We start from the raw sequence: 27,544 nt of genomic DNA on the forward strand, positions 1-27,544 counted from the left end.
CATTTCTTATCATTCCTCGAGCCAAACAAAGTGTCCTTACATTCACTGCAGACAGGATACGCTGCTCCCAGCTGAATCATAGCTTGGAGTATGCAGATGGCTGAAATGCCCTTTTATGGCAGTGAAGGGCTTTTTAAAACAGGAAATGACATCAGGACATCTGAGTGGGATCTAGCAAGAACCCTGTCATTCCAGAGTAGAGGAAGATCCAAGTTTGTCTGGAAATTAAGCCACTGACACTGGACCCCCCCCCTCCCCCCCCCCCAAGAAAAACTGAAATAGCAGGCTGAATGAAGATGTTATTTCATCTATGACAGACTTATGAGAGCCACTGAACAAAACTACCAACAGAGAGAAGCTAGCAGCAAAGCTGTGTAGCAGCATGTTGTGCTGAATGACAGCAGTCTGAGAGATGTGCATGTGCATACAGCCAGAGGCCCTGAAGTTAAACATGTTGCTGCAAATATTTCCAATAGCTATCTGCATATGACTTGGGTTTCTAACAGAGGTTCTGAATTGGAGTATTTTCTGCGGAGGAAAATGGTGTTTGGACAAGTTAGGGAACATCATTGAATTTTTTTTGGATGAGTGACTTTATTTATTGAATTTTCAAACAGAGAATGGAAGGTATCTCAACCTTCAGTGCGACAGAACAGATAAGAGAAAGAACTCTCAAAGTCAGAACCCTTTCACTGCATGTGCATTGCATTATAGATTGAATTTCAAAATCGATTCAGTTTACTTTTTTGCAATTAATTGTGCACAAAATAACCCATGAAGACAAAGACATTTGTAAATTTATCAAAAACCAAAAAGTGAATCTCTCATTTATGTAAGTGTCCAGATCCTTTGCTATGGCACTCCAAATTGAGCTCATGTGTTTGCTTTGATTACCTAGATATGTAAAACTTCACTGTTGTCACCTATGGAAAATTCAGTTGACTGGACATTTAGAAAGGCTCACACACACCTGTGTATATACAGGGTCTGACTTTCTGAAGCTGCTCTAGTTAAATGTCAAAACCATAACTTGTTGTTTTTACACTTTGTTTAATCTGCACAAAATCCAACGTATAATGTGTTAATTAGGGAACTGGTAGGTGGATTCTGTTATTTTTAGATAGAGCCAGGCTATCTGTTTCCATCTGTTTTGCTTAGCTAGGCTAAGCATCCTCTGGTTGTAGCTTCATATTTACCACAGAGATGTGAGAGTGCTATAGAAGTGTATTAAGTGATAATGGAGACTCTTGAATTGCATTTCGAGATCTAAAACAGTGTTCTAATTGGACTAGCAGCCATTTTTTGTTGCAGTTATACTGTATGTCACAATTGTAAGTACTTGTAAGCAATGTGGGGATTGTGTGAATTTGTATTAAATCTTGAAATAGCAAGATCACAAATTGCTGGAGGGGTCTGATCATTGTCTTTGCTCGGTCATGAAGACCTTTAATGGCTAATCTAATGTCTGGCCCAGGGACAATGGTTGAAAATCAGCCTTTTGGCTAACACTGGCACAATTGCAGCGATGATGATTAATGTGCATTAATGTGTGTGTCCCTGTGAAAAATAATAAAGAAAAGAAGTATTGGCATAGGTCTCGATTTTATGTCAATAAAAGCTGTTGGCTGAATAAAATGATTGTAACCTGGTTTGTGTCTTTTCTTTTCTGCAGCCAGAGAGAAGAAACCCAGAGTTGATCATCTGACTGGGCAGAAAGGCTGTCACAGTTTGCAGTTCACATCAGGTATTTGCTTCACTCACCTTCTTTCTACATTAAATACACTAAAGTGAATATTAGTGAATATAAATTAGCAGTTGAGCTGAGATGATTCTAAACCATAAACTGTATATAAAACTGGACAAAGCGAGGTGTGACTTCACCTGTTGGTTTGTATTGGAGCCTGTTTGAAGCCCAATGTTGCAGTTTACAGTCAGCGCCAACTTTCCATTTGGGGCCAGAACCTTTCAAATAAGGAGTGTGGGGTGTTGCCAAGCAAACACTAGCTTACTGGAAACACTGAGTGGTGCACACTTGGACTAACGTTAGCTACTTTAGCTATATTGTATTAACAGGGCAGGTATCCTAATGAAGTAACATTAAACTTACTGAAATATTGTGACTCAGTGCAAGTCCCAGAGCCAGGGAAGAGCAGCAGGTGAACCAACTGTCAATCAACGCTACAACACTATGGCAGACATCAAAGCTACTATGAGTCTTCAAATCTTATTAACGGAGCAATAATTTCCACAAGGACCACCAGCACACGTATTAGAGGGTCTGAATTTAGCAACTGAGACCATGATGACTTGTTGAGAAAAATGATTGTCTAGTATTTCTAGAGAGAAGTTGAGGCTTTTTGAATAGTCAGTTGGAGCACTTCCAAGTACTAGTTGCCTCTTTATCCAATCCTTACTCTAAGCAGTATCTTTTCATTCTATGAATGGAATTACAAAGTATGATCAACCATGAGTCACATATTACAAAACATCTTTCAGAGCAATGTGAACGAAAATATAAAAAAAAAAGTCCAATGAGAAAGTGAAAGTCACTGATATTTTTATAAGAAACACAAATGTCATTCCTTATTATAGCTCATATGTGGCTCAGTTTGTTTTAGTATGAATAATGAATTTAAGAAAGTTTACTTTTATTATTGTGGCCTTGTGTTTTTGGTGGTGGAATAATATATTTGTAATGCAGTTTTCCTGCTTATTTTTTTTAGTTTTGTCTGTTACTACCCAGCATTCATTTTGATAGCTTTACCTTGAGATTTGATACCCTCCCTGCTACACCCTCAGCTACATCTGCCTATCGTCAAGGAGGGAGCCAGAAAAAGAAGGAGGAACTGATAGAGATACAGTGAGAGCAGGATGTGAGGCTGTGGGTGTCAGGGAGTCTGTGTTGTGATATTCAATCCTTCTCAGCTCTGATGCCAACACATGCCACACTGTTTTCTCTCTCCATGCTGTCACTCTGCTGTCAACTCCCAACTCTGCTTTAAAAAGAAACCTGCTTACTCTCTGCCTCCTTCTCCTCCTCAAAATATCCCTACAACACACTACCTTACCTGTCAGTCTCTGCAGAGTCTTACTGCAGCCCAAAACTATTTGCAGTTCCTTTTCTAATAAGTAGTAAAGGAATTTGTGACTAAATGTGTGTTATTTTATCAATTGCGTTAAAGGTTAAAGCTTCACTAATTGATATTTTTATATTAGCAACAGATCAAATATGTATAATACACATAGTGATGAAACCCACAGAGAGTTATCACCAACTGTGCAGTTCCCCTCAGCTCTACTGAGCCTTTCAGCAACTTTCAGTTCAACATTTCACAGCCCACAAATTCTAAAACTAGCTGAAATTACTCCAGGGTGACCTTTTTTTGCAGATCCACTTTAGGGATTGAAAAAAGAAACACCCCACAGATACTGTGGAGGGTGGCTTCAATTGTCGTGATGGTAGGATTAATAATTCCTGATGTGAATGACTAATCAATCAATCAATCAATTTTTATCTAGCGCCAAATCACAACAAAAAGTCATCTCAGGGCACTTTTCACATAGAACAGGTCTAGACCGGGAGGACGCCAACAGGACTGCGAAGGACTGCAAAGGCTCGGCCTGCAACCCAGGGTTTCCTGCGAGATGAGAAAGCACAAAAAACTCTGGGGAAGAAGCAAAGTTAGTGACATGCATTAATGGTACATGAATGCATACAGATGGAGAGGAGGAGGAGGAGGAGAGAGGAGCTCTTCATGGGAAGTCCCCCAGCAGTCTCAGCCTATAGCAGCATAACTAAGGGCTGGTCCAAGGCGAGCCCTTACTTACTCCTCCAAATCAATACAGCCTGCACTCTGGGAGTGCAGTGTTCTAGTGGGATAATACGGTACTATGAGCTCTTCAAGATATGATGTTGCCTGACCGTTAAGGGCTTTGTAAGTTAGGAGAAGGATTTTAAATTCTATTCTAGATTTTACAGGAAGCCAATGTAAGTGAAGCTAAAATGGCAGAAATGTGGTCTCTTTTTCTAGTTTTAGTCAGTACAGGTGCAGCTGCATTCTGGACCAGCTGGAGAGTCTTTAGAGACTTGTTAGGGCAGCCTGATAATAAGGAATTGCAATAATCCAGCCTAGAAGTAACAAATGCATGGACTAGTTTTTCTGCATCTTTTTGGGACAGGATGTTCCTGATTTTTGCGAAAAGGCAGTCCTTGAAATTTGATGTATGTGGGAGTTAAATGACATATCCTGATGAAAGATAACTCCCAGATTCATCCAGAGTAGCTATATCATTAGATAATTTGTTTCTAACACGTTTTTCTAGTTTTATCTGAGTTTAGTAGTAGTAGAAAATTGCAGGTCATCCAGGTCTTAATGTCCTTAAGGCATGCTTGGAGTTTCTTTAACTGATTGGTTTCATCAGGCTTTATTGATAAATATAATTGGGTATCATCTGCATAACAATGAATGAATTTATGGAGTGTTTCCTAATAGTATTATCTGAAGGAAGCATATACAAGGTGAATCGTATTGGTCCAAGCAGATCTTAATCACCACAATCACTGACTTTAATCACTGGGGATATATTTGCATAGCCTGCAACATTCATGGACATTTGGATTCTTCCTTTGATGCTCTTTATTAAATCCCCTAGATATAGAAATCTTATGTGATTTTAGCATCTTTCAGATTGTTGTGATTGCATACGATTTTGCTTGTGAAAGGAGAGTCCCAATCAACATTGGCGCAGTCTGTGTTGGTGCATATGCAGCCCATTCAGTCGGACGTTCCTTGCATCAGATCAACAAAGGGAGGGGTAATCACTGTTCCTCGCTGTCTGTTCAGTGTCTTTTTCATATCACAAAACATACACACAGGGACAGATGTACTTGTAACAGTATTCATCAGTGTCAGTCCATTGGCAGATCCACTTACTCCTACTATGAAAGTTTTTCAATTTTTTACCTCAGATTTCCACCAAGTAGAGCTGTTACTGCTCTGTGTGCAATATAAATACAGTACAGTATATAGTACACAGTATAAATGCACAAAATATATCCTGTAATATCTGGTCAAAGAATAAGTAAACCACAATCTGACCAAGCATTCATTGTCAATTTACCATCTCCCTATACTCATTGTGCTGGAAGGGACTGTAGTTGGTACTCAACAAGAACTGAGTACAATCATATTTTGATATATAGTGTTTGATTTTTAAAGTCTCAAATACTGATATCAATATCAGCCTCAGAAATCCATTATCAGTTGGGCTCTTCTTCAATAATTCAATCATTCACTGTTTTTGGCAGTATCTTTGTTTTAGAAATTCATATGAACCAGAAAACCAGTTTAATATACAGATGAGTGACAAGTTAAAAGAAAAACCATAACAGCTCTGAATGCTTGACCCCTACAGTGAGGGGATCTTGTGGCTCTGTTATGCTGTGGGGGGCATTTTGATGGCATGGTTTGGGTCCACTTGTTCCCTTAGAGGGAAACATCATTGCAAATCAATACAAAGTTGTTCTGAGTGATCACCCTTATCCTTTGATGAAACTGCAGTAGAGTTCCAGAGACTTGCAGAATCAATGCCAAGACGCATTTAAGCTGTTCTGGAAGCATGAGGTGGCCCAACACCTTACGAGGACACTTAATGTTGATTTTTCCTTTAATTTGTCACCTGTCTGTGTAATAATACAGCAGTTTTATACTGAATAATTTTTTCAAAAGTCTGACTTAACTTGGACAGAACCTACTAGAAAAGTGAGGTATCCCCAGCTGAATTCAGTTACATCCAGAAAAAACAGTCTGTTCCAGTCCTAAAAGTCAAAAGGAACTGCCCATGAAAACAACAACAAAAAAAACCTTTTAAAGCTTTAAAAGTTTTCCAGCTCAGGGGGGCTGGTTGTTTCGTGACCTGAAACAACCTCTTCATTTTATTTAGTTATGTGCTGGTGATTCCTGCTCTTTTATACACTTAACCTATAATTATGAAAAATACTATATTATCAATGGCCTCTTCCCAGTTACACTACAGTCCAGCTCACCTGCAGAGCAGCTGCCCCACAATAAACTCTTATAACAGCATACATGTCAGCCAGGTCTCACATTTTACCTGTAAAACGTTTTGCTGGCATCTAACATGATGTGATGTGAAAACCTGATCTTCTGATAGACAGAAGAAGTGGCAATCACACTGGATGTCAAGAGGAAGCAGCAACCCAACCGGTCAAAGCAGATGGCCGCCCACCAAGAGCCGGGGTCTGCTTGAGGTTTCTACCCGTTAAAGGGGAGTTTTTCCTTACCGCTGTCGCCAAGTGCTTGCTCATGGGGGAATTGTTGGGTCTCTGTAAATTAAAGAGTACGGTCTTGACCTGCTCTATGTGAAAAGTGCCTTGAGATGACTTCTGTTGTGATATGGCGCTATATAAATAAAAATTGATTGATTGATTGATTGAAGTGGTATCAGAGTCTGGTCAGACTCAGATATAGGTAGTGGTGTAAGAAGTTCTTACTTAAGTAAAAGTAGCAATAAGTACAATGTTTCCCTCTTGTAAATATAGTGAAGTAGAAGTATAAAGTAGCATGAAATAGAAATGTAAAGAACAAGTACCTGAAATTGTACATAAGTACAGTATTTGAGTAAATATATTTAGTTATACCGCTAGGTATAGTTTGTTGGTCAGCTCTGGTGCATTCAGCCCCAAGCATCAGAGCTAGCAGAAACCTGAGTGCAGGAACAGGCTGCTTAGTCTCAATTTGTGCCTCTCATGTATTAGCATACATTGAAATCACAGAGGCAACCATCAGTTTCTCTAAAAGGTCATTCATTGGTGATGTTTTAAAAGCCCAGAAGGTGGTTTAAAAACATTTTTAACCCATTTCCCAAGCCCTACCCCTGTTTCTAAATCAAAACAAAGATGGAAGCCAACCAGCTACCTGGAACGGAAACTTGGGAAAGTGGTTAGAAATCTTTTTTTATTGCACAGTGGAGGGAATATTTTCTTTGAGGAGTCCTAGGAGATCATGGAAATACCTTCAGAACAGAAGTAAGTGTTTTTAAATGACCTTCTGGTTTTTCCAACACTGCAGATTAATGACCTTTTAGAAAACCTGAAGTTACCTCTGTGACATGAATTTACGCTAATACATGAAAGGCACAAACTGGGGCTATATGCTGCCCTGCCCTCCTTTTCCATCACCATTCTCTGTCTATTTCCAGTTTGGCCATTTTGATGATGATGAAACGTTTTTAGCCTGTTATCCTGTGCTGGTGTAAAATGGCCATCAAAAAACATGTTTGATGATTCAACGAAAAACATGAGGTTCAAAATGATGGCCTCCTTGACAAATCATGGATGTTAGGGGTTCAGCCCTAGTCTCTAATATATTAACTACTATCCTCTTTAAATATGACAGAGGGCATGGGGGAATCTGTTTCCTAGCCTTTATACTTGTACTATAACTCAGTTTCCTGTCTGAATGGGGTTTCTCACAGTCCTTTGGTTTCTTGTGTGCATGTAAAAATAGCCGGTGTTCCTCATTTTAAACCCAGCCTCACACTTTATACTGGGAAATTTAATAAAATAATTGTCAGAAATCCCCTCAGAAAAGATGAGTTTGCAAGATGGAACTGTTGTGATCTACTTCCCTTTTCTGCACTTCAGTTAACAGAGTGCCAGAATAAGAGATTTTCAGAGACATTAATAGAAAAGTGACTCAATGATCTAAGCTAGGGCTGCAGTAAACTAAAGAAAATCTTGGTCAACTGAAATCACACATAATATTCAACTAATCGATTAGTCGCGGTCACACAGCAGCAGTCACACATTTCTCCGTTCCCTATTTCTCTGTTTGGCGTCTTTAGGTGAGGCTAACCCATTGTTGCTAACTTTGGAGCTAACCCCCTTCACTTTTCCAGCAGTTAGGGAAACAACAGACGTGACTTTTCTTGGTCTTGACAAGCTAGACAAGTAACCTGTACTATACTTTACTGCCAGACTGACAACTTACTGCTAACCTTTTCCTCTGCTCCACCCCATTCACCGTCACTTTCCTGCTGCTCGCTCTTTCCCACTTGCTATGCAAACATATTACGCAATGCCCTATTCCTTAACGGAGCTACGCTACCAAGAATTTCCCAGGCAACAACACAGAGGATAACTCACGTTTTGGAACAGCGCTGCACAGAGGCTCACAAACGCTATTGATTTCCTAATGAATGGATATTTAGCTTTATTTTTGGCATTAAAAAATATTTTTTTGCCTGGCGGGGGTTCTCGTTGTTAAAATTATAGGAGAAACACTGATTCAGTAAATGTTCAGTATGTTCAGTAAATGTTGAGTACAGTTAGACCTAGCAGTCTCCATTAGGTTGGGCGAGTTCAAAGTTTGTAATTTGTTAGTGTGTCCCTCCTGCCGCAGGAAATAATGGATTAATCCTGGAAGGCTATTGATGTAGGACTTTTCTCCTAATGAAAGTAACACAGTGATTATTCAACCAGTGAGAATTTGGTCGGACTATAACATATTGACCAACTAGTCGACCAGGAGACTACAGTCCTAATCTAAGCAATCTAAGCATTTTTGTTGACACGTACTCGTTTGGTGCGTTTTACAAAAGACCTTTTATCCTTTTTTAAGAGAAACTAACATCACCTTCATATTAAGTATTATCATAGTAAGTTTGACAGAACAATCCCACCTAGAGGTCTTTATTAGCTTTTTCTGGTTCTTGTTGGTTTCTTTTTATCTGTTTTACAGTCTTCATCAGCTGAGTTTGCATTTGCTCAGTGGTGATGGAGATAGATCTTTTGACATGAAAGCTCAGTAGTTGTTATCAATCCACCCATTATACTTTTAGGACTTGTGGTCCATGTTTGTTTAAATATTAATGTAATAGTATGACATTTTGAGAAATATGCTTGTTTGCTTTTTAGCAGGGAGTATAATGAGAAGATTGATACCTCTCTCATATCTATACGGTAAATGTGAAGCTACCGCCAGCAGCTGCTTTGCTTAGCTTAGTTCAGCTAGCTAGGCTCTCTCCAATGGTAACAAAATCCACCTACCAGCACCTTTAAAGCTCACTAATTAACATGTTATATCTTAGGGCTGGATGATATGACCAAAATCTCATATCCTGATATAGGTCATTTCATATCCTGATAACGATACCTTTCCCCTTTTAGTCACATTTTAATTCAATGAGTAAATAGTTGGTCCATAAATGATCGAGCATAATATGAAAAGATAGACTTTTTTCTATCATCACACAATATATATTGTCATATCGCACAGCCCTATTATATCTTATTTGTTTAATCAGTAAGAAAACCGAGGGGTCTCCAAGCTTTTTTCCTCTGAGAGCTAATTTGACTAAATGAAAGTGGCAGAGAGCTACTCATGTTTTATATTATTAGTAACATTTATTCACATCGCTGAGCTCCACCCAAACCAGCTGAAAAAGCGTATTTTTTGTCAACATTTACAAAACGTTGATATCCAGTACTCACATTTTGTATCAGAACATCTTAAATTCATTTCAGTTTTTTTTTCTGTATGCATGTCCATTTGCATTTCCATTTTCAATGTGTCAAGCTCTCACTATTAAATTCACATCATACTTATGTCATAGAAAACAAAATGATGTTATTACTTATTTTACTTTTCCTTATTGTCTGTCTCTCCACATATCACTGTATCACATCACTTTCCTTCACATTCTCCTCATCATCTGTAGTTCACATGCATTCAGTCTACAGTTAATGAAATGACTGGCACTGTATGGAGTCAACAAGAGAAGTGGAGGCTTGAGTGTATACACTTAGGTCCACTCTTATTGAGTCATTTAAATGTTTATCTGTCAGTGTTGTTCTGAACTTAGATTTCATGACATTCATGTCAGAAAAATCTATTTCACAAACAAAAGACACAGACCAAAAGCCTTTTTTTAGAGCTGCTTGGTGAAGGTTCTCATAGTTTTGTGGTGCTACTAGGTTCCAGAAATGCTGTGAATGTTGTTGAGATTTTAGCTGGACATCATCTCCATCACCACAGGATTGACACAGAACAGTTTAGCCTGTCCTTATCTGTCTTTATCTGTCCTTAAATCTAACCTATGTCCACCTGCATGAAGGGGTTGGCAATAAATGTCACACAAGACTCAAGTTCCTCAAAGTCACTGAATCTGTCTGCAAACTCCTGCCCAAGGTTGGACAGTAGGTCACAATACTTGTGTACATTCAAAATGTCGGCTGCCCCTGCATGGCTTTCCAACATCTTTGAGGCTTTCATAGGGGAAGTGCTGAAACCTTTTTGTTTTTCACTTGCTCTACGTAAAATGACAGTTTTGCTTTAAACGCCTTTACAGCACTGATCATATCACATATGTTTTTATCTTACCTTGTAATTATAGGTTCAAGTGATTCAGTTTCTCAGTTACATCCTTCAGGAATGCAAGATCAAGTAGCCACTTAGCATCTGACAGCAGGGTGGGATCCTCCATCCTTGATTCCATGAAAGCCTTGATTTCATTCAGCAAGGAAAGAAAGCTGTGTAGTCATAGCATGGTCTGGGTGAATACTCAATTTTAATTGGCTACAGGGTGTCCATTACTTCCTGATAATGGACACCTACTGAGTAGTTCCAGTGAAACTGTCTGTTCACCGTTTTAAATTAATGCGCTGGCTAAAATGAGTAACCATAGCAACGGGGACGCAGTCAAAGTCTCCGTTTACAATTTATTGCAACATGTTCACAAGCCAACATCTAATTACAACAATGAGTGATTTCAACATTTCTTTTAACCTATTTGGAGAATATGACAACTCTATTGACTGGGATGCAGCTGAAGAAAGAAATTGAAAAGAAAAGTGAGAAACAGCACAAGGAGTTAACACTAGGAGAATTATTTCACGGAGCATGCTGACACCTTGACATTAGAAATAAAGTAAATGGGAAAAAAAATCTGAAATCTGAATCTGAGTGTAGTCCTTCAGTACCTCATCCTCTGAACACCAGTGGATGGTGACTGTAACACACAAACTGCAAGAAGTACACTGCTCCTCTGAACTTACTGATACTTTAAAGTGATCATCTCACATCCTGTTCGCTGTTCAAGTTGCTACTTCAGCCTGCGGCTGACAATACACATGACCTATCATTTGTTTGTGAAAATCTTGATATTGATTTGGGGACAATGACATGGCTAGATAGCTAGCTAGTCCTGTTGTTAAACGTACCTTCAAATTATATTTACTGTTTGTCAAACATATGCATTGACTTTGAATCTTGCTAGCATATAATGATAACTTCCTGGCTCATAGCTGAGCCAAAGGGTTCTATGAGCTGAGCGGACTAGAAATATTGCCCTTTGCCAAGTCATATCTAAGGTTCTTCCAATTTACTGGAGCAGTGAACAGCGTTTCCACTGCATAAGAACCTTATGGGATGGTAATGATTGTTCCAGGTATTAGTCAAACCTTCAAGTGTTACCAGGGAAACTGAGTTATGGCTTGTGAAAAACATGAGATTTTGATTGCAAAATGCATAAAAATATAAATTAATGGTTTTATTTTTTTTCTTTGGCAAGTGACCATGTTATAAGCATGCCCTTTGTCGTGTCCATAATCAAGACAAAGCTCTGAAGAAAATCTGAAAGCTCTGGAAGAAACTAGTTAGTGGACCTGGTGTTGGGATTCTTTTGTCAAATTACAAATAGATCAAAATCTGAAATAAAATCAACCTCTGGGGCTGAAAAATGAAGACAACACGGAAGTGCCAAAAACTGCAGTTCCTTGAATGGCCACCTGGGGCTGGCTCAAAAAGGCAGTCAATCCCCACAGACCCCCATGTTGAAATGCCCAACTTTATAGCAGAAATAAACATGTTTACAGACTAGTACAAAAAACGGTTTGGGTCTCTATAGCTAATTTCCCCTTTCATGACAACTGTACAGGGAGTGAATTTTTTTTAATAACTCACCTGTTTAAAAAAGCCGTAACGTTATGCATAATTAAGGATGTGGCCGCTTTGAGTGACAGGTTGCTAGCTGCTAGGTGGCTGGAGGTAGCTCCACCCCATTTGCCCATTTGGAGTAGCTGGGAGTTATGCGGAGTCAGGCACTGCCAAGAAACCAATGGGTGTTGTCACGGTGGCTACATCCATATTTTTTTAGAGTCTATGAATAAAATACAGTTATAGTAACATAAAACACTCCTTGGTTTTTCAATGAAATATAAGAGGGTCTCCCTGACTTCATTCATTGATTCAGAGGGTTGATTTAAGAGTGTTTCCTTGCTTTGAAGAGGTTTGGTCAGAGCTGTTGATGTTGTTGACACATTCTATATGATACAAGACACACGCTTGATGTGTCTTGACTAACTACTTAATTGGTCATCCTGCAGGTGTGAATTGGGTGGAGGTGCAGAGCAGCAATCATGGTGGCCCTGTCTCTAAAGATCGGCGTGGGGAATGTGGTGAAGACCATGCAGTTTGAGCCCTCCACTATGGTGTACGACGCCTGCCGTATCATCAGGGAGAGAGTTCCTGAGGCACAGCTTGGCCAGCGTGAGTTTTCCATATACACACACACACACACTTTACTACTGGTTTTACCCAGGCCATCTGGTTGCAGACTCTTAGAGATCAAGAAGCAACTGTGAACTCCTAATGTTTTCTTGTGTCTTTGAAGAAACCATTTCAAACAGTACTGAGTTGATGGTAGAGGTCACTTGATGGTAGAGGTCTAAACAGGTTCAAAATTATGAGCACATGGAAAAGTGCCTGTGTGAGTGATGAATAACACCTATTGGACACAGAAGGTCTATTACACATGGCAGAGATTCTTTTTTTAAGCCATACCTTGATTAATCGTGATCAGATCTCATGCTCATTTGTGTACCGTGTAAATGGTTTTTTAATGAACGGTGCAGCAAAAGGAGCTGTGTAACTTGATGACATGTTGGAGGTGTGCTGGTTCTCATAAACCACTATAGAGCCTGTCAGCCATGGTGAGCTTTAGGATTAAGAACTAAAGGTATATCTTTTGTCACTACTCAAGTGCAGTGTCAATTGTGTCTAATTGTTTATTTTTCTTTGTGTCATTAGTGCTGAAAATGAAAACTAAACAGTCTACAGTAAATTAGAGATGCAACGATTATTATTTACTATTTATTGGGACCATGTACAGTGTCAAATGTAAATGTTACCATTTGATGTACTGTACCAGAGTTAGCTTATAGCTTATTTTCATCTGCAGTCCCCTCGGCAGGTCACAATTAAAACACATAACAGCACAATAATAAACAGTACAAAGCAAAAAACACACAGGACTCATTATACAAAATACAAAGCCACACACAGTAACACATCACATTCACCCACAACATTAACTAGAAATGACTAATGTATGCTTGTCAAATTAAAAGCAAGATTATTTGCGTTTATGAGAAGACCATGAGATAAAATGTAGAGTCAGTGGTTACAGATCTAAGTGGCTTATAGCAGACTTTTTAATTTGGTTTTAAACATACTAATAGAACTGCAGTTCTTCATATCATCAGGTAGAGCATTCCACAGAGTTGTGGCTTTCACAGAGAATGCTGACTGCCCAAATGCAGTGTGGAAATGGTATGGTACCATCTTGTATAGAGGATATTCTGGAGGATCTAATAGAACTTACTGAGCAAGTATACACAAAGTCACGTAGTGGAGGAGGGGCCAAACCATTTAAAGTGTTATAAAGCAGGCACAAATTTGAAAAAAATCTCAAACTCTTAAAGCTCCGTAAATTCTATTTCTCCAGTACCTTAAATGCATTGTTTTTTTGTCCAGAGTTTTTAGAGTTTGTTTGTATAAGGACTCAAGATGACTGTTTCTCCGGCCTGTCCCCATAACACATATGGGAAAAAATGATAGAATGCATAAATATCTTGGCTACGTTCAAAGAGAGACAGTTTCTAATATGTCTAAAATTTGCTAAGTTGTACTTTATGGTTTTAACTGTTTCTTTAACATGTTTCTTAAAATTCAAATTTGGATCCAGTGTCACACCAAGATATTTAAAATCAGTGACTATGTCAATCCTTTCACCTTTGATGAGAATATCAGTGTTAGGAGATTGTACCATGGTTTTAGAGAAAACATACCTTTTGTCTTGTTTACATTTAGACTCAGACATGATTGATCAAGCCAATGTGTGATTCTTTTGTTTGGAATCATTTTTGAAGAAAAAGCTCCTCACACACAAATATTTTCTGGTTTATTTAGTCCTCTGTGACAGTAAACTGAATATTCTTGGCTTGGGGACTGTTGGTTGGGACAAAACAAGATATTTAAGGTCATCACCTTGAGCTTTGAGAATATTAATTGACATTTTTCATCATATCATGACATTTTATAGACCAAATCAAGAAAATAATCAACAGATTCATCAGTAGTGAAAATAATCATTAGTTGCAGCCCTACATTAAACAACTATGGCTGTACCCAAATCAGAATTTTCCAAGTCAGCTTTTATATTTTCTGCAATATACCTTACCTGCAATGATGATAAATATAAAACCAGGGCCACTGCCCAGTTACACTACAGAGCAGCGCACATGCAGCGCAACTTCCCAACACAAAAAAGGTTTAAAAAAAGTCTTACATTTTACCTATAAGGCTCACATTCTAGTGACTTAAAAAAACAAATATCACTACAAATATCACTAGAACACCAAATGTAGATTCATCCACCACTGAAAATACTAATACCAACACCACTAATAAGTAGTTCTGTACACTCAGTTTTTCTCTTTAATTAAGTCACTTTTCTGACCAGCTCTTCTAACCAGTTTCCTGGGGAAACCCTGCAATGTTTAGATTTTTGATGACTGTGAAACTGCAGTTCTTTCATTTGATGTTGGCTGTCAATTTACTCCTGCTTTCATTCATAAGATCGCAATCTATGGGAAACCACACCCCAGACATGGGCTAGAAGTTGTTTACATTGTAATGGTGTTGTTTAGAGTTGTTGATACACTCAGATTAGGTAGGTATGTCTTGTTATTTCATTGCTTTTTGTGTCCATTTAAAGTCTTTTTTTTTACTGAAATACCCAGATATAAGGAAGCTAGTACGGTCCAGAACATTTAGCGTGAGTATGTTGCCTGATAACATTCATTGCAGCAAAAATTGAACCACTTTTTTTGCCAGAGCCCCCGCATTGGCACGTCCCATCTCTCTATATAAAGCAAGAAATCTCTGTCCATCTGTCCATCTGTCAGTATGTCTGTCCATCTGTCAGTGTGTCTGTCTGTCTGTTTGTCTGTCTGTCTGTCTGTCTGTCTGTCCTTCACATATAGCAGGTGGATTGCTGGGAAATCAAGGAAGTGCAATGTCCGTGTGAAGGTGTTTGGATGAGCGATTCTAGAGAAATATATAAAACTACCTCATAAACAACCAAAGATTGTAAAAAAAAAAAAAAAAAAGGACATAGTCACCGTGATGTCACCCATTGCGCTAGCCGCTAACTTGGTTAGCACGGTGTATTTACAATCTATAGTTAACAGTGATAGTGCTAATGCTAATTTCTGTTAGCGAAAAACAGGCCTTAAACCATTAAACAAAATATACTCACTGGAAAAACTGAACATCTGACTCCTTAGAGCGTCTTTTATCACAACCAAACGCTGCACAAGACTTTTTTAAGCGACCAAAATGTTCCACTTAACTTTAATGAAGTCAAAACACACTGTGAAATAGCAGCAGCTATGCCTATACTCTGTGAATCTGGGGTTATGGCATGGATACATTACATAATCAACGTTGTCACCGTGATAGCAACTTGTCAATCACAAGCCACGCCCTAATACATACGCTGCTTTATCATCTATTTCACTTTATATGTGGCTATAATTTACAAAATGAACATCATGATGCATTGAAGACTTGATACTAGTGATTGAATCCATAAACTCATTAGGAAAATGTTTACTGAGGTAATAAATCAAGTGAGAAGTAGGGTCATTTTCTCCTGGACTTAAAGACAATTGGACTTCTTTTTGCAGCCAGAGGAGTCACCCCCTGCTGGCCATTAGAAAGAATGCAGATTTAAACCACTTCTGCATTGGCTTTACTTTTCAGACCAGGAGCTACCATGGATGTATAAAGATATCCGGATACAGCGTCGGAGATGGGGCCCCATTCATTCCTATGAAAGTTGCTCAGTAGTGCATGAAGCCAAAAAAGTTCGACTACAGGGTATAAAATTACCTGGATCTTCTGGAATCACTGGGCCCATAGAGCAAGCACACTAGTGACTTTTGCTGGCTGAGCCGGCTTCTTCCAGTTTAGCTCTCCGACTAACTTGAATGGGGATAAAACAATGCAATCATGTGGCTCTTTTAGACTTTCAAAATTGGACCAAATAGATCAAATTCTGATAGTGAGACAAGTCATTTTGCGGGGGTTGTGATACTCCAAAAAATTTATCGGCTGACTTATTGATGTCTCTTTTACAAAGTAAGTCTATGGGAAAAAGTCTTTTTGGGCCCAATAGCGTAGCGTGATGTTGGAATTACACGGTTTGGCTGCTATGTCAAAGTGGCTTCACAGCCTGGCGCTGTTCCTGGGGGCTTGGGAACTACCTGCTTGTAAACAATGGTGATTTGCTTCTTCTTCTGCTCGTGGAGTCAACGAGCGGAAATATGGACAGCGCCACTCTGCCATTGCAACCCACATTGTGGTCAGAGATGGGATTACAACCATAGTAACAACTACCATTGGCAATATTTTTTTTCCAGGATGGCGAAGTCATGACCCACCCCACTCTGCCTCTGATTGGCTTTCCCTGATATTCTTACCCTAACCCTAACCAATCTCACTCCTCGTGCCTAAACCTAACCAACCCAACCAACGAAGGCACCAAGTACTAGCCAATCAGAAGCAGAGTAGGGGGGGTCATGACTTTGCCATCCTGTGAATAAAAATTTGGCCTACCATTGTAGTCTTCAGATATTCTGCATGTGAGGCATTTAGGGAGCATCGGTAAATTGTAGCGTCTACCGATAGTCTGCATGAGAGGTGTTTAGGGGACAGGCACTGTTCTCTCTAGGTATTGAGAAATCGGGCCGTGCCGCACAGGCATGTTTTGAATGGGCACTGCACTAGTTGAAATAAATGAGCATGCAGTGTTTTTTTTAACGGGGGGGCTAAAAGTCATAGGCCGTGTCCAGACCAATCATGTTGATGTCAACATCTTTTTATTATGGCTTGAAATTCTTTTTGCCTCATTGCTAAACTCTACCGTTAAATACATTGATGATATTTAAGTGAGAAATTAAACATTTTTTGCATTTCACAGATGAACTGTGGCCTTGCTAGCTTTGTCTAGTTTATTACAGGCTCTGCAGAGCTGCATTGCAGAGCAACATTGCTGTAAACTGAGAATAGCTCTCTGCTCCACACATGCATCAGCTGACGTGCATGCAGAGTTATGTCATTTTTGCGTAAGCTGTTTCGACAGCAGCTCTCTGCATTTCTTGTCCCAACTTGTAAGTCATTTTACTCTTAGAAAGACAAAGAGTCAGAAGCCAGTGTCTCTGACTTTGCCTAAATCAACAGCTTGTTTCTACTCTACAGCATATTACATAGTACAATTATCTTGTTCTACCAGTCATCATCTATTGAAATGTGTAACCTGATATGTTTGGAGCATATGTTTCTGTTGAAACAGGTCATCCACACACCTACTGGCCTGGTTAACATGGACGGAGAAACTGGTGCACATATTTTAAAAGTTACATCCAGCACAAGCAGTGGCTGCTGTGCTGGATATCCAGCACAGCAGCCACTGCATAGTGGCTGCATATCCAGATGTGCATGTATGCCAAGAAACACACTTACAGTGACTCACTTAGTATTTCTGTTCCCTTATGCAGCCAATGACTACGGGCTCTTTCTGTCTGATGAAGACCCAAAGAAAGGCATCTGGCTGGAGGCAGGAAAGGCCCTGGACTACTACATGTTGAGGAATGGGGTGAGTCACTCTCACATACTGAAACAGCCATTAATACTACAAATCACTTTTATTTGTTTATTTGTTAGGATCCCCATTAGCTGTGCCCTAAAGCACAGTTAGTCTTCCTGGGGTACACATTTAAAAGCATACATTAAACATTACAAAACATATATTAGAGAATAACATTAATATTTATGAGTAAAACTTACACTCGTGACTCTCTCAACAGAGTTAACAGCAAAAACTACAAATCCGCATATGTCTAACGTCCTACAAATATGAAATCCTAGGTGTTTTTGCTTATTTGCTTTTTAAACATTTATTTCTGTTTTAATGTAGTCAGTAGCAGTGGTTAAGAATTCCATGTTTCATTGGAAATTAATGTTTGCTTTGGGGAGTGAAAACTGGCCTTCTGTTGCTTGTCTGGTTGCATATGTATATGACTCTAAATAGTTTTTTAATTGACTGTATGGATATGATGGAGTTTTGGATTGAAAACAACATTTCCATGTTGAAAGTAGAAGTGTAAAGATCAGCCCGTCTTCAGCTTTTATCCAGTTGAGATGGAAGTGCAGGCTATTGATGTTAGTACCATAAGGACACTGGAGAACAAGTTGTGCCATCTTGTTCTGTACTAGCTGGAGTTTGCTTAAATAGTTTTTGTGGCATTCACCCCTATTATCTGCCAGTAATCAAACTGGAAAGAATAAGAGTATTTAATACAAGTTTAGTTAAATCAGGTGTAAGGTATTTTCTGCATCGCCTTACTACAGTTAATGCCTTGCCCATTCTATTGACAATAGTGTATTTTGACCAGGACAATTTGTTGTCAAGAGTGATGCCCAATAGCCTGGTTTCCTTTACTTGCTTTTAAGATTTAAGATTTGGCTCTCCCCTTAAAGAATGATTTGAACCAAATACAAATACTATGATTTTTGTTTTGGATATGTGAAGTATCAGTTTGGAATACATAAGCAGCTCCCTTGTGGAGACACACTATCTAAGTAACTTCCATTAAAGATGACTCGATCTATTTACCAGATAGCTTTCCATGCAGGCAGCTGCAGATGGTCTAAATCTTTAACACTCAAGCTTTTCCAGAAGAAGCTTGTGGTCAATAACATCAAATGCTGCCGTAAAATCTAATACAACTGCTCCACAGATCATTTTGTTGTCCAGATCTGAGTATCAGTCATCTGTCATTTGCACTAGAGCTATGCATGTAGAGTGTCCCTTACTGTAAGCATGCTGACAGGCTTTTATCAGATTATTTACTGAGAGGTGTTCTTGTATTTGATCTAATACTGCCTTCTCAAAGATCTTACGACTATCAGGGCCACTAAAGTTTCCCTGTCTTTGGGCAGTGGAATAACTTTTGCTTCTTTCCGAGCTTGTGGAAAGATTGATTGTTTCAGGCTGGTATTTAGTATGGGACAAATTGCGTGTGCAATACAGTCTATAGCCATTTGAATGAGTTTACCATCTATATTATCAATCCCTAGTTGTTCGTCATTACATACTAACTTTATTAAATTATCCACTGTTTTCACTTTTAATTTACTGAATTCAAAATGGCAGGGTTTATCCTTGATATGATTTTTATGTTAAAAATGGATAAGCTATTGTATGTCCCATGTGATAATTCTCTTCTTAATTTACATACCTTGCATCTGAAGTAATCATTCAAGTAATTTGCAATTTTTGGGGGTTTTGTGATAAAGGAACCCACACACTCAATAAATCTAGGTTGTGGAGAGGTGTTTCTTCCCATTATATTATTTAGTGTACTCCGAAGCTTCTTCCCATCATTCTTTGTCCTGCTTAACTGTAAAGCATAATTAGGGGGCCAAGCAGCGACCCTGCTGGAGCCATATTGTTTTTGATCTCATTATTCTTCTTTCTTTTTCTTCTTTATTTTCTCTGCTAAAAGTGTTTGTGCAGCAAAAACTGTAAGACAAAAGAATTTGGTAGGTGGGTTGCAATTTCCACCCACTACTCAGGCACATACAATGACATACACTGACATCAAGGTGGTGCTGTAACAATCAAGTTTATGTTTTTGCAGTTATCTTGAAAACAGCTTGGCCTGGCATCAAAATTCTTTCATCATTTTAATCTCTCAATTTATCTGCATCTTTGCTCTGATCATATTCTGCCCGAAAAAGTCAAATTTTGCGTCTTTTTCTCAATTTTCTCAAAAACCTATTTTTGAGAACTTATCACAAACCATTGGGCCAATCGTCTGGAAACTTTTTCAGGATCATCTATGGACTTCACTGATCAAAAGTTATCAAGGAAATTTCAATAAATAAATCTGTTTTATATTTATCTGTTATATAAATGATATTATATAAACGCTCATAAATCAAAGTTGTCTTAAGTTATTGTCAAACTTGGTACACATATTCGGATGCAAGGTCTGAGCTTCGCTACACAGTCCTGGGATATTCTGCCACTAGGGGTGCACCACAAATGCATAAGTTCATATCTCATAATTGGCTGCACAGATTCGTATGAAATTTGGTCCGCACAATCCAGGGTCATGACTCAGTCGATACATAAAATTTTCTAATGATTTATTAAAGTGGGCATTGCTTATTACAACAAATCTAAATTTCTAGACATTTCGCATTCCGAACTTCAAAAAATCTAAATAAATCTAAATAAATTTTTTTCAGCACATCCACTGAATTGTGACAGAAGTTTGCCTCACTGAAACAAGGCAACGCCAATTCAGAAGTCCGTCACTCTATATTTTTAAAAATATGCAAAACCAATTAACATCTCCACAAGTCTTCATTCAATTGCTACCAAAATTATTTTGGACATTCTTTGGATCATAGACATCACGCATTCTAAATGATGTTCACATTGATCAAACGGTGAGTCCACAGTCATATGTAGTGTCTTACTGTAATTTGTGCTGTTAGAACAACATTTTCTGTTTCATCCAATTTTTTAAACACATTTCACCAAAATATTTGACAATACACTACACTGTGATCACTACAATCTATTAGAACGGCCTTGGTATATGAATCATCTTCACTCAAGTAAATATGATCCTATAAGATAATGTGTTGATACCCTTGTTGTTGGTGCTTAGTCTAGTTGGTTGCGTCACCATTTGTTTCAAACAGCATGCGTCAGTAATGGTAACCAGTTGTTACCATAACAATATGTTTTAAGGGACAATTATGTAATAGCCAGTCAATATTTAAGTCTCCTGTAAAAACAACTTCCATATTCAATTCACATACTTAATCCAGCATTTCACCCCTAGCTTTTAAATAATTACAGTTTGAGCTTGGTGGCCTATAGCAGCAGCCCACTAAAATAGATTTAACGTCAGGTAACTTAACTTGAAGCCATAATACCTCAATTTCATTACACATGATGTCCTCCCTAATTTTCACAGGAATATGATTTTGAACATAAAAAGCTACACTGCCCCCATACATGGTCCTGTCCTTTGTGTATAGATTATACCCTTGTATGGACACAGCTTTATCATCAAACGTCTTGTCCAAATGTGTTGGGGATATTGCAGAGATGTTAATTGTGTTTTAAACCAATACATCAGTAGTTTCATACACTTTGTTCCTTAAACTACAAATATTTCCTTAAAGCTTTTCTTTGGAAGGAAAGCAGCAATAGACATGAAATGTATTTCCCACCCTAATTTTACCTTTATCTATTATGTGTGTGTATTAGTACGTATTGTTCATGTCAACGGTTAGAAGTTCCCTTTGTTTCGCTTTAATGCCATTTGTGGATGATAAGGTTGTCATACCGTAGAAAAGCAATGTCCCCTCTTTCTCTGGCAGTTTTCATCTTAGGAAGCAGCTCCTTTCCCCTCTGCTGAACTGAATTAGGTAGTCCTCATTTATAAAAATTTTTGATCCTTTGAACTTTTTTGCATTGCCCAAAATTCTGTGTCTGTCCTACAGCCTTAAAAACTTCATCATCAGAGGTTGAGGTCTTCCAGGGAAGCCATCTGCTGTTTTAGACACTTTTCCAACCCGTTGAACTTGTTCCATCCCAATGGTGGGGGGATCCAGGTCCAATTCCATCAATAATCACATTGTGACATCTGGACTGACCACTTACACTTTGTGTATGCCAGCTTAATTTAATTTACAGTGCTATGACAGACTGGTACTGTCAGCTTTCAAGTCATCAACCTCCTTTTGTGTAAATTGGAGGCTGACTTTTAATTCCTGCAGCTCTTTCAAAATGGTATCAATTTTTGTGTTAGTTGTATCCATGAAAGTGTGCACATAAACTTTGAAGTTGTTTTCTTGCTGTTGTAGCAGTTCTTTATGAAAAGCTTTCTATTGCTGAAGTAGTTCACACACCTGCACCTGTGAGATGTATTGTACATTGCCTTTTTCTTTCTCCCTCCCACCAGCCATCTTTGGCAGCTTGGGAGAACCTTTAGCTGTAGGCCCCAACTGCACTTAGGGAAAACAGTCAGACTCAATCCAGTTTCAGTCACAATTTCGCTTTTGTGTGTTGCAAAAAAAAAAACAATTAAAATCATTTGCGAAAATTTGGTGGAGGAAATAATGAGGATTGAGAAGATTTCTGGCAAATTAGTTCCACAGGTTCTGTTGCACAGCAGCACTGTCAGCCATATTGTAATAATAATAATACATGAATGACTTTGATTGTCAATACTTCACCTTAAGCACATAAAGGCCTCCCATACAGAAAATAAAGAAGAATGGCAAAATTTGTCATTCTCTGCAGTGGCAAAAGTCTAGTGTAGATAAACAGTCATACATCTCTAATAAACAATATGCATCAAAGATAATATCAGTGGCATTATTCTAGAAATATATGAGGGCCAGAGGGCCTCAGGGCCAAAAATGAGCTACTAAGCCCCTATTAACACCCCTATTCCTCCACCTCTCTGTATATTATGGAACACTCTGTAGCCCCAGCTTTGCTGTGTGGTCATTCGATAAAACCCAAACGGCAGGTCCTCCAGATCAGGTAACAAAGCAGGATCTCCCTCATGACCTGTATCATATCAGTTGATGTTGTGCTGAAACTAGCACAAACCAGCTGACACACAATGAGCCTGGATCTTTTGGTGCCCCTGGAGTTCTGAGGCTCCAGAGCCCTGGAGAAGTCACCCATGTTGCCCAATTGGCAGTCCAGTCTTACTTGGGGTCTTTGGCTGTTGTGTTGGGATCAGAATGTGTGAACAAAAATACCACTTAGGACTTTTTTAGACATTTGGCAACATTGTCTGGAACAAGTGTGGATATATAATTTGTAATTAAAAAAACAAGTTTAAAGTTTAGTTCCATAATTAAAGATGAAGTCCAATCCCAGCCATCTGTTGATATAAGCTGTCCTCCCCTACAGTATTTAAGACCTTCTTTTTGTAGGAGGTTTGAAAATGTCACCTTTGGGGACATCAGAATGAATCAGCTCTGGTTTGTTCAGGGAAGATCTGTCAGGCTCTCTGATATCTAGCCTAATAACACAGAGCTCATGACTTGTCTCCTCTGTCTCTCAGGACACTCTGGAGTACAAGAAGAAGCAGAGGCCTCTGAAGATCCGCATGTTGGACGGCACAGTGAAGACCGTAATGGTGGATGACTCCAAGATTGTCAGCGACATGCTCATGACCATCTGTGCTAGAATAGGTCAGCTCTGTCATACACCGCTCACACCTCACCTGGACAACACTTGTCTGTCTATCAATACACCACTTATATACACCAGAATATATTGATACCTCTGGGTAATGAATTTTAAAGTCAGAGTATTAACCTGAATTTGTTTTTGTGTTAGGCATTACAAACTATGATGAGTATTCACTGGTTCGGGACATTGGTGAGGAGAAGAAGGAGGAGACCACAGGCACCCTGAAAAGAGACAAGACTCTGCTGAGAGACGACAAGAAGATGGAGAAGCTGAAGCAGAAGCTCCATACAGATGATGAATGTATGATACAAACAAACTCTCTCTTTCACTGTTTTTAATACATTTACTTCATGGCCTGCAGTTTCACAGTGGTAAAACTGCAATGTGCCGACAATGACCTGGGATCTCATTTATAACCATTGCGTACGCACAAATCGGGGCCTGAAAGAGGCGTACGCCCATTCCCACGCAAAAGTTGTGATCTATAAAACAAATTTGACGGGACAATGTACGCACCTGTATGTAAACTCTGACCCATGCATACGAACATTTAGAAGATTGGCTTCAATTCACCACCTCAACATCTGTGTCGTCGATTTCCCCTGATTGTGTAATAATCCTCTCACACATTTAATTTCACCTAATATCAAACATTAATTATAGATCCACGTTATCGTAAACATTCAAACCAGCAGTGTTATCTGTACTTGGGCTACTAGTGAGCCATAATTATTCCATAAGTATCTTTCAATTTGAAAAGATATAAGCCAACTCAGATCTTAAAGTCTGCCCAACATTTCATCAGTGCTGTCTCACACATGTACATCAATGTTCATGAATGCTTTTGCATCAACCATTTATGGTTGAATGTGGGTGTGTAGAGGGCGAGATATGAGGCTCATCCATGTGCACACATTTCCAAGTGGCCTGTGATAAGGTAAATATACGTGCATTCTTGTGTACGCATGGTTTTATAAATCTGATTATTTTTTGGCGCACGCCATTTTCGGCTTTTGTGCGAACGTACACTTTTAGTATGGATCCTAGGCACTGTTTTATAAATGAGACCCCTGGTGTTATTGGAAGTGATGAATCTCCCAGTTGTGTTGGATGATACAGCTGTGTTTGGTGTGGTCAGTCTGCTGAGACTAGTGCATCACCACCTGTGACAGCCAACTGGCTAATACATCTCTTCCCCTCTATTTGGCCTATGAACAGGATGAGTTGGCAAAATAAATAATGGTCCAGAAGTATACTGTATATTTACAAACCCAGGCATGTCCCAATCATGTTTTTTGTGCCTGATCCTAATCCATTTCCTTTAATATTGGCTATCTACTGATACTGTCTGAATCTGATCTGATATTTATATTTACCAAAATATTGATCAAATATGTAATTCATCTGGCACAATGAAATAATAGGTGTCAACTAAGTTTGTCTTTCACAAGCTTCTTGGTCCAAACATTGAAGGCCCTATTAAGTTCATAAACTTAAATTAGATTAGATAGAATTAGATAAAATAGATATGGCATGAATGAAAGTTTAACTGGAGAATGCGACTCCAAAAATTGATGTGATATAATGTTTCACTTGAGAAGACATACCACTCTGTTCAAGTTGTTGGAACTATAAAAACACTACTTTCTATTGTATAGTGGGATTACAGAGTGGAGTTATTCCCTTGCAAGAAGATCTGCTTCAGAGAGCACTTTCACCAGACAATATACATGATCATTTTTGTCTGTCATCAAGTTATTCACAGAATTAACATTAATTAGTGACAGCTGATAACTAGTGAAAATGATGGTCAACACCAGCTAAAAATGAGAAGCTGCTGGCTGAATGGTTTCTATACTGCTCTTTGCTATTAAGCGAGAGAAAGAGGTGACAGATAACATAGCGTTGGAGTAACTACGTGTATTTTGTCAACCTCTGACCTCTGTGTCAGAACTTGTAGTTTCTTGCAGCAGTGCTCCCAAATAATTCTTCACATTCACACACTCTAATTTTCACTCATATGCAGTTAAGTGCTGAACTGTAGAGCCTGGCTGTTGTAAAGGAGAGCAGTTCTTCAGCACTAGCAGGCTGAGTTGGACAAAACACAACAGAGCATAGTGAAGGATCTGCATTTGATCCGGTTTATTTTAGCCAATACCAATCCATGAAGAATCCACAGCACCAGAGTAGAAGGTCTGTCAGATCCAGAGAGACTGGGGTGCTGTCTTTGCTGCCCAACATATCTGTATGGGCGGACTGCATCTGTAATGCGGACTCCAGTTATTTGAAGCTGCTCTCCACAAATTTCCCATCAGTTCTCCTTAGTGTGTAGTTCTATAGCCAGCTCCTTGGTTTTTCTCATGTTCAGAGTCTTGGCCTTGCACTACATTGACAGGTCCCCCATCTTTGGTGATCTGGCCTATCACAACTATGGCCTCAGCAATTTAACAGACAAACCTAATGGAGTTGGAGCTGTTCAAATCCAAACAGTCATGCTGCACATGAGTAAAGCAGGGCGCTAAGTACACAACTTTAGGAGGCACCTGTATTAAGGATGGGGGGTTGGAGGTGTGACTGTCCACCCTGACCACCTGGGTTCTTGCAGTCAGAAAGTCCAGGATCAGGTGCAGAGGAAGGTGATTAGTCCCAGGTCCATCAATTTAGCAGCCGGTGGAAATTATGGTATTTAAAGCTGAACTGAAGTCTAAACAGTAATCTAAACAGTCCCCCTCCCTGCAGTCTTAAGTGGGTGAGGGTGGTGTGCAGTACCCAAGAGACAGCATTGTCTATAGATCTGTCCTGGCCAGTCAGCAAACTATACTTGGTCCAGGTTGCTAGGTAGAGAGGAGCAGATGTAGTCCTTCCTCAGCCCCTCAAAGCACTCCATGACCACAGAGGTGAGTGTAGGCTAGGGAAGGGTTCTTGGTTACAGAGACAATAGTGCACCTCTTGAGGCATGTGGGGACCACACACTGCTGCACAGAGAGGTTTAGTATAGCCGTGAACACTGGAGCTAGAAGGTCAGTGCAGGTCTTAAGAACATGCCCAGGAATTTTGCCTGCCTTCCTGGTGATCACCTGCCTCAGAACTCTGCACACATCATGTTCCAAGAGGGTGAGTGAGCAGTGAGAAAAGTCATTCTGTAATCTCAAAGAGAACAGATGTTAAACTAACTGAAGCCAGTAGTGTGTGATAAAACACAGCGTGCGTTTGTCAGGCTGAAGTTGTTTGTGTTCCTCAGTGAATTGGTTGGACCATGGCCGGACGCTGAGGGAACAGGGTGTGGAGGAGACAGAGATGTTGCTGCTGAGGAGGAAGTTTTTCTACTCAGACCAGAATGTGGACTCCAGAGACCCTGTCCAGCTCAACCTGCTCTACGTACAGGTACATGAACCGCTAACATAGACAAGCCTCCTCTCCTGGTTTCCCTGTTTCTCCTAGGAAGATTCTGTAATTTCTCCAGTTCTCCAGTTCCAATTCTCCAGATTCATGACACGTGTGCATGGGCCAATTTTGCTCTTACCACCATGTGTATGGTAGTGAATCAGAATCATTCTAAATTGACAGGTGCACGCTATCAGTAATTAGCATGCTACCACACCCCCATTTCTCTATAAGGAAAGCTCTGTTGGAGCGCTGTAGCAGTGGACAGAGCTGTCACTCATTGCAAAGAGGGCCGTGATGGGGAAAATGTAGAAAAAATAGTGAAATACAAACAATAGTTTCAGAAGTAGAAGCCAGAAAAGGCAGATTTGGCTGGTAAACATGTCATTGGCACAACCATTAAGAGCCTGATTGTGAATCCTGTATACAGCCTGCATACCTGTTGCACCACTACCACACAGTACATCCATAACCTCTACTGCTGCGCCACATGTGC

At 39.3% G+C, this 27,544-nt stretch overlaps 1 protein-coding gene across 2 annotated transcripts in view; it reads left to right on the forward strand.

Annotated features, from left to right (window-relative positions):
- tln1 (talin 1) overlaps positions 1-27,544 on the forward strand; it is a 107,453-nt gene that overhangs the window by 24,890 nt on the left and 55,019 nt on the right. For both annotated transcript variants that reach the window (XM_067574487.1, XM_067574488.1), the window contains exons 2-7: positions 1,673-1,744; positions 12,407-12,569; positions 17,924-18,021; positions 23,534-23,663; positions 23,812-23,964; positions 26,906-27,048. In XM_067574487.1, the coding sequence (XP_067430588.1) occupies positions 12,440-12,569; positions 17,924-18,021; positions 23,534-23,663; positions 23,812-23,964; positions 26,906-27,048 (654 nt within the window). In that variant the 5' untranslated portion in view covers positions 1,673-1,744; positions 12,407-12,439. The remainder of the gene's footprint in view (positions 1-1,672; positions 1,745-12,406; positions 12,570-17,923; positions 18,022-23,533; positions 23,664-23,811; positions 23,965-26,905; positions 27,049-27,544) is intronic.

This window comes from Thunnus thynnus, chromosome 19 (assembly GCF_963924715.1).
Source record: "Thunnus thynnus chromosome 19, fThuThy2.1, whole genome shotgun sequence".
Lineage (NCBI taxonomy): Eukaryota > Metazoa > Chordata > Actinopteri > Scombriformes > Scombridae > Thunnus > Thunnus thynnus.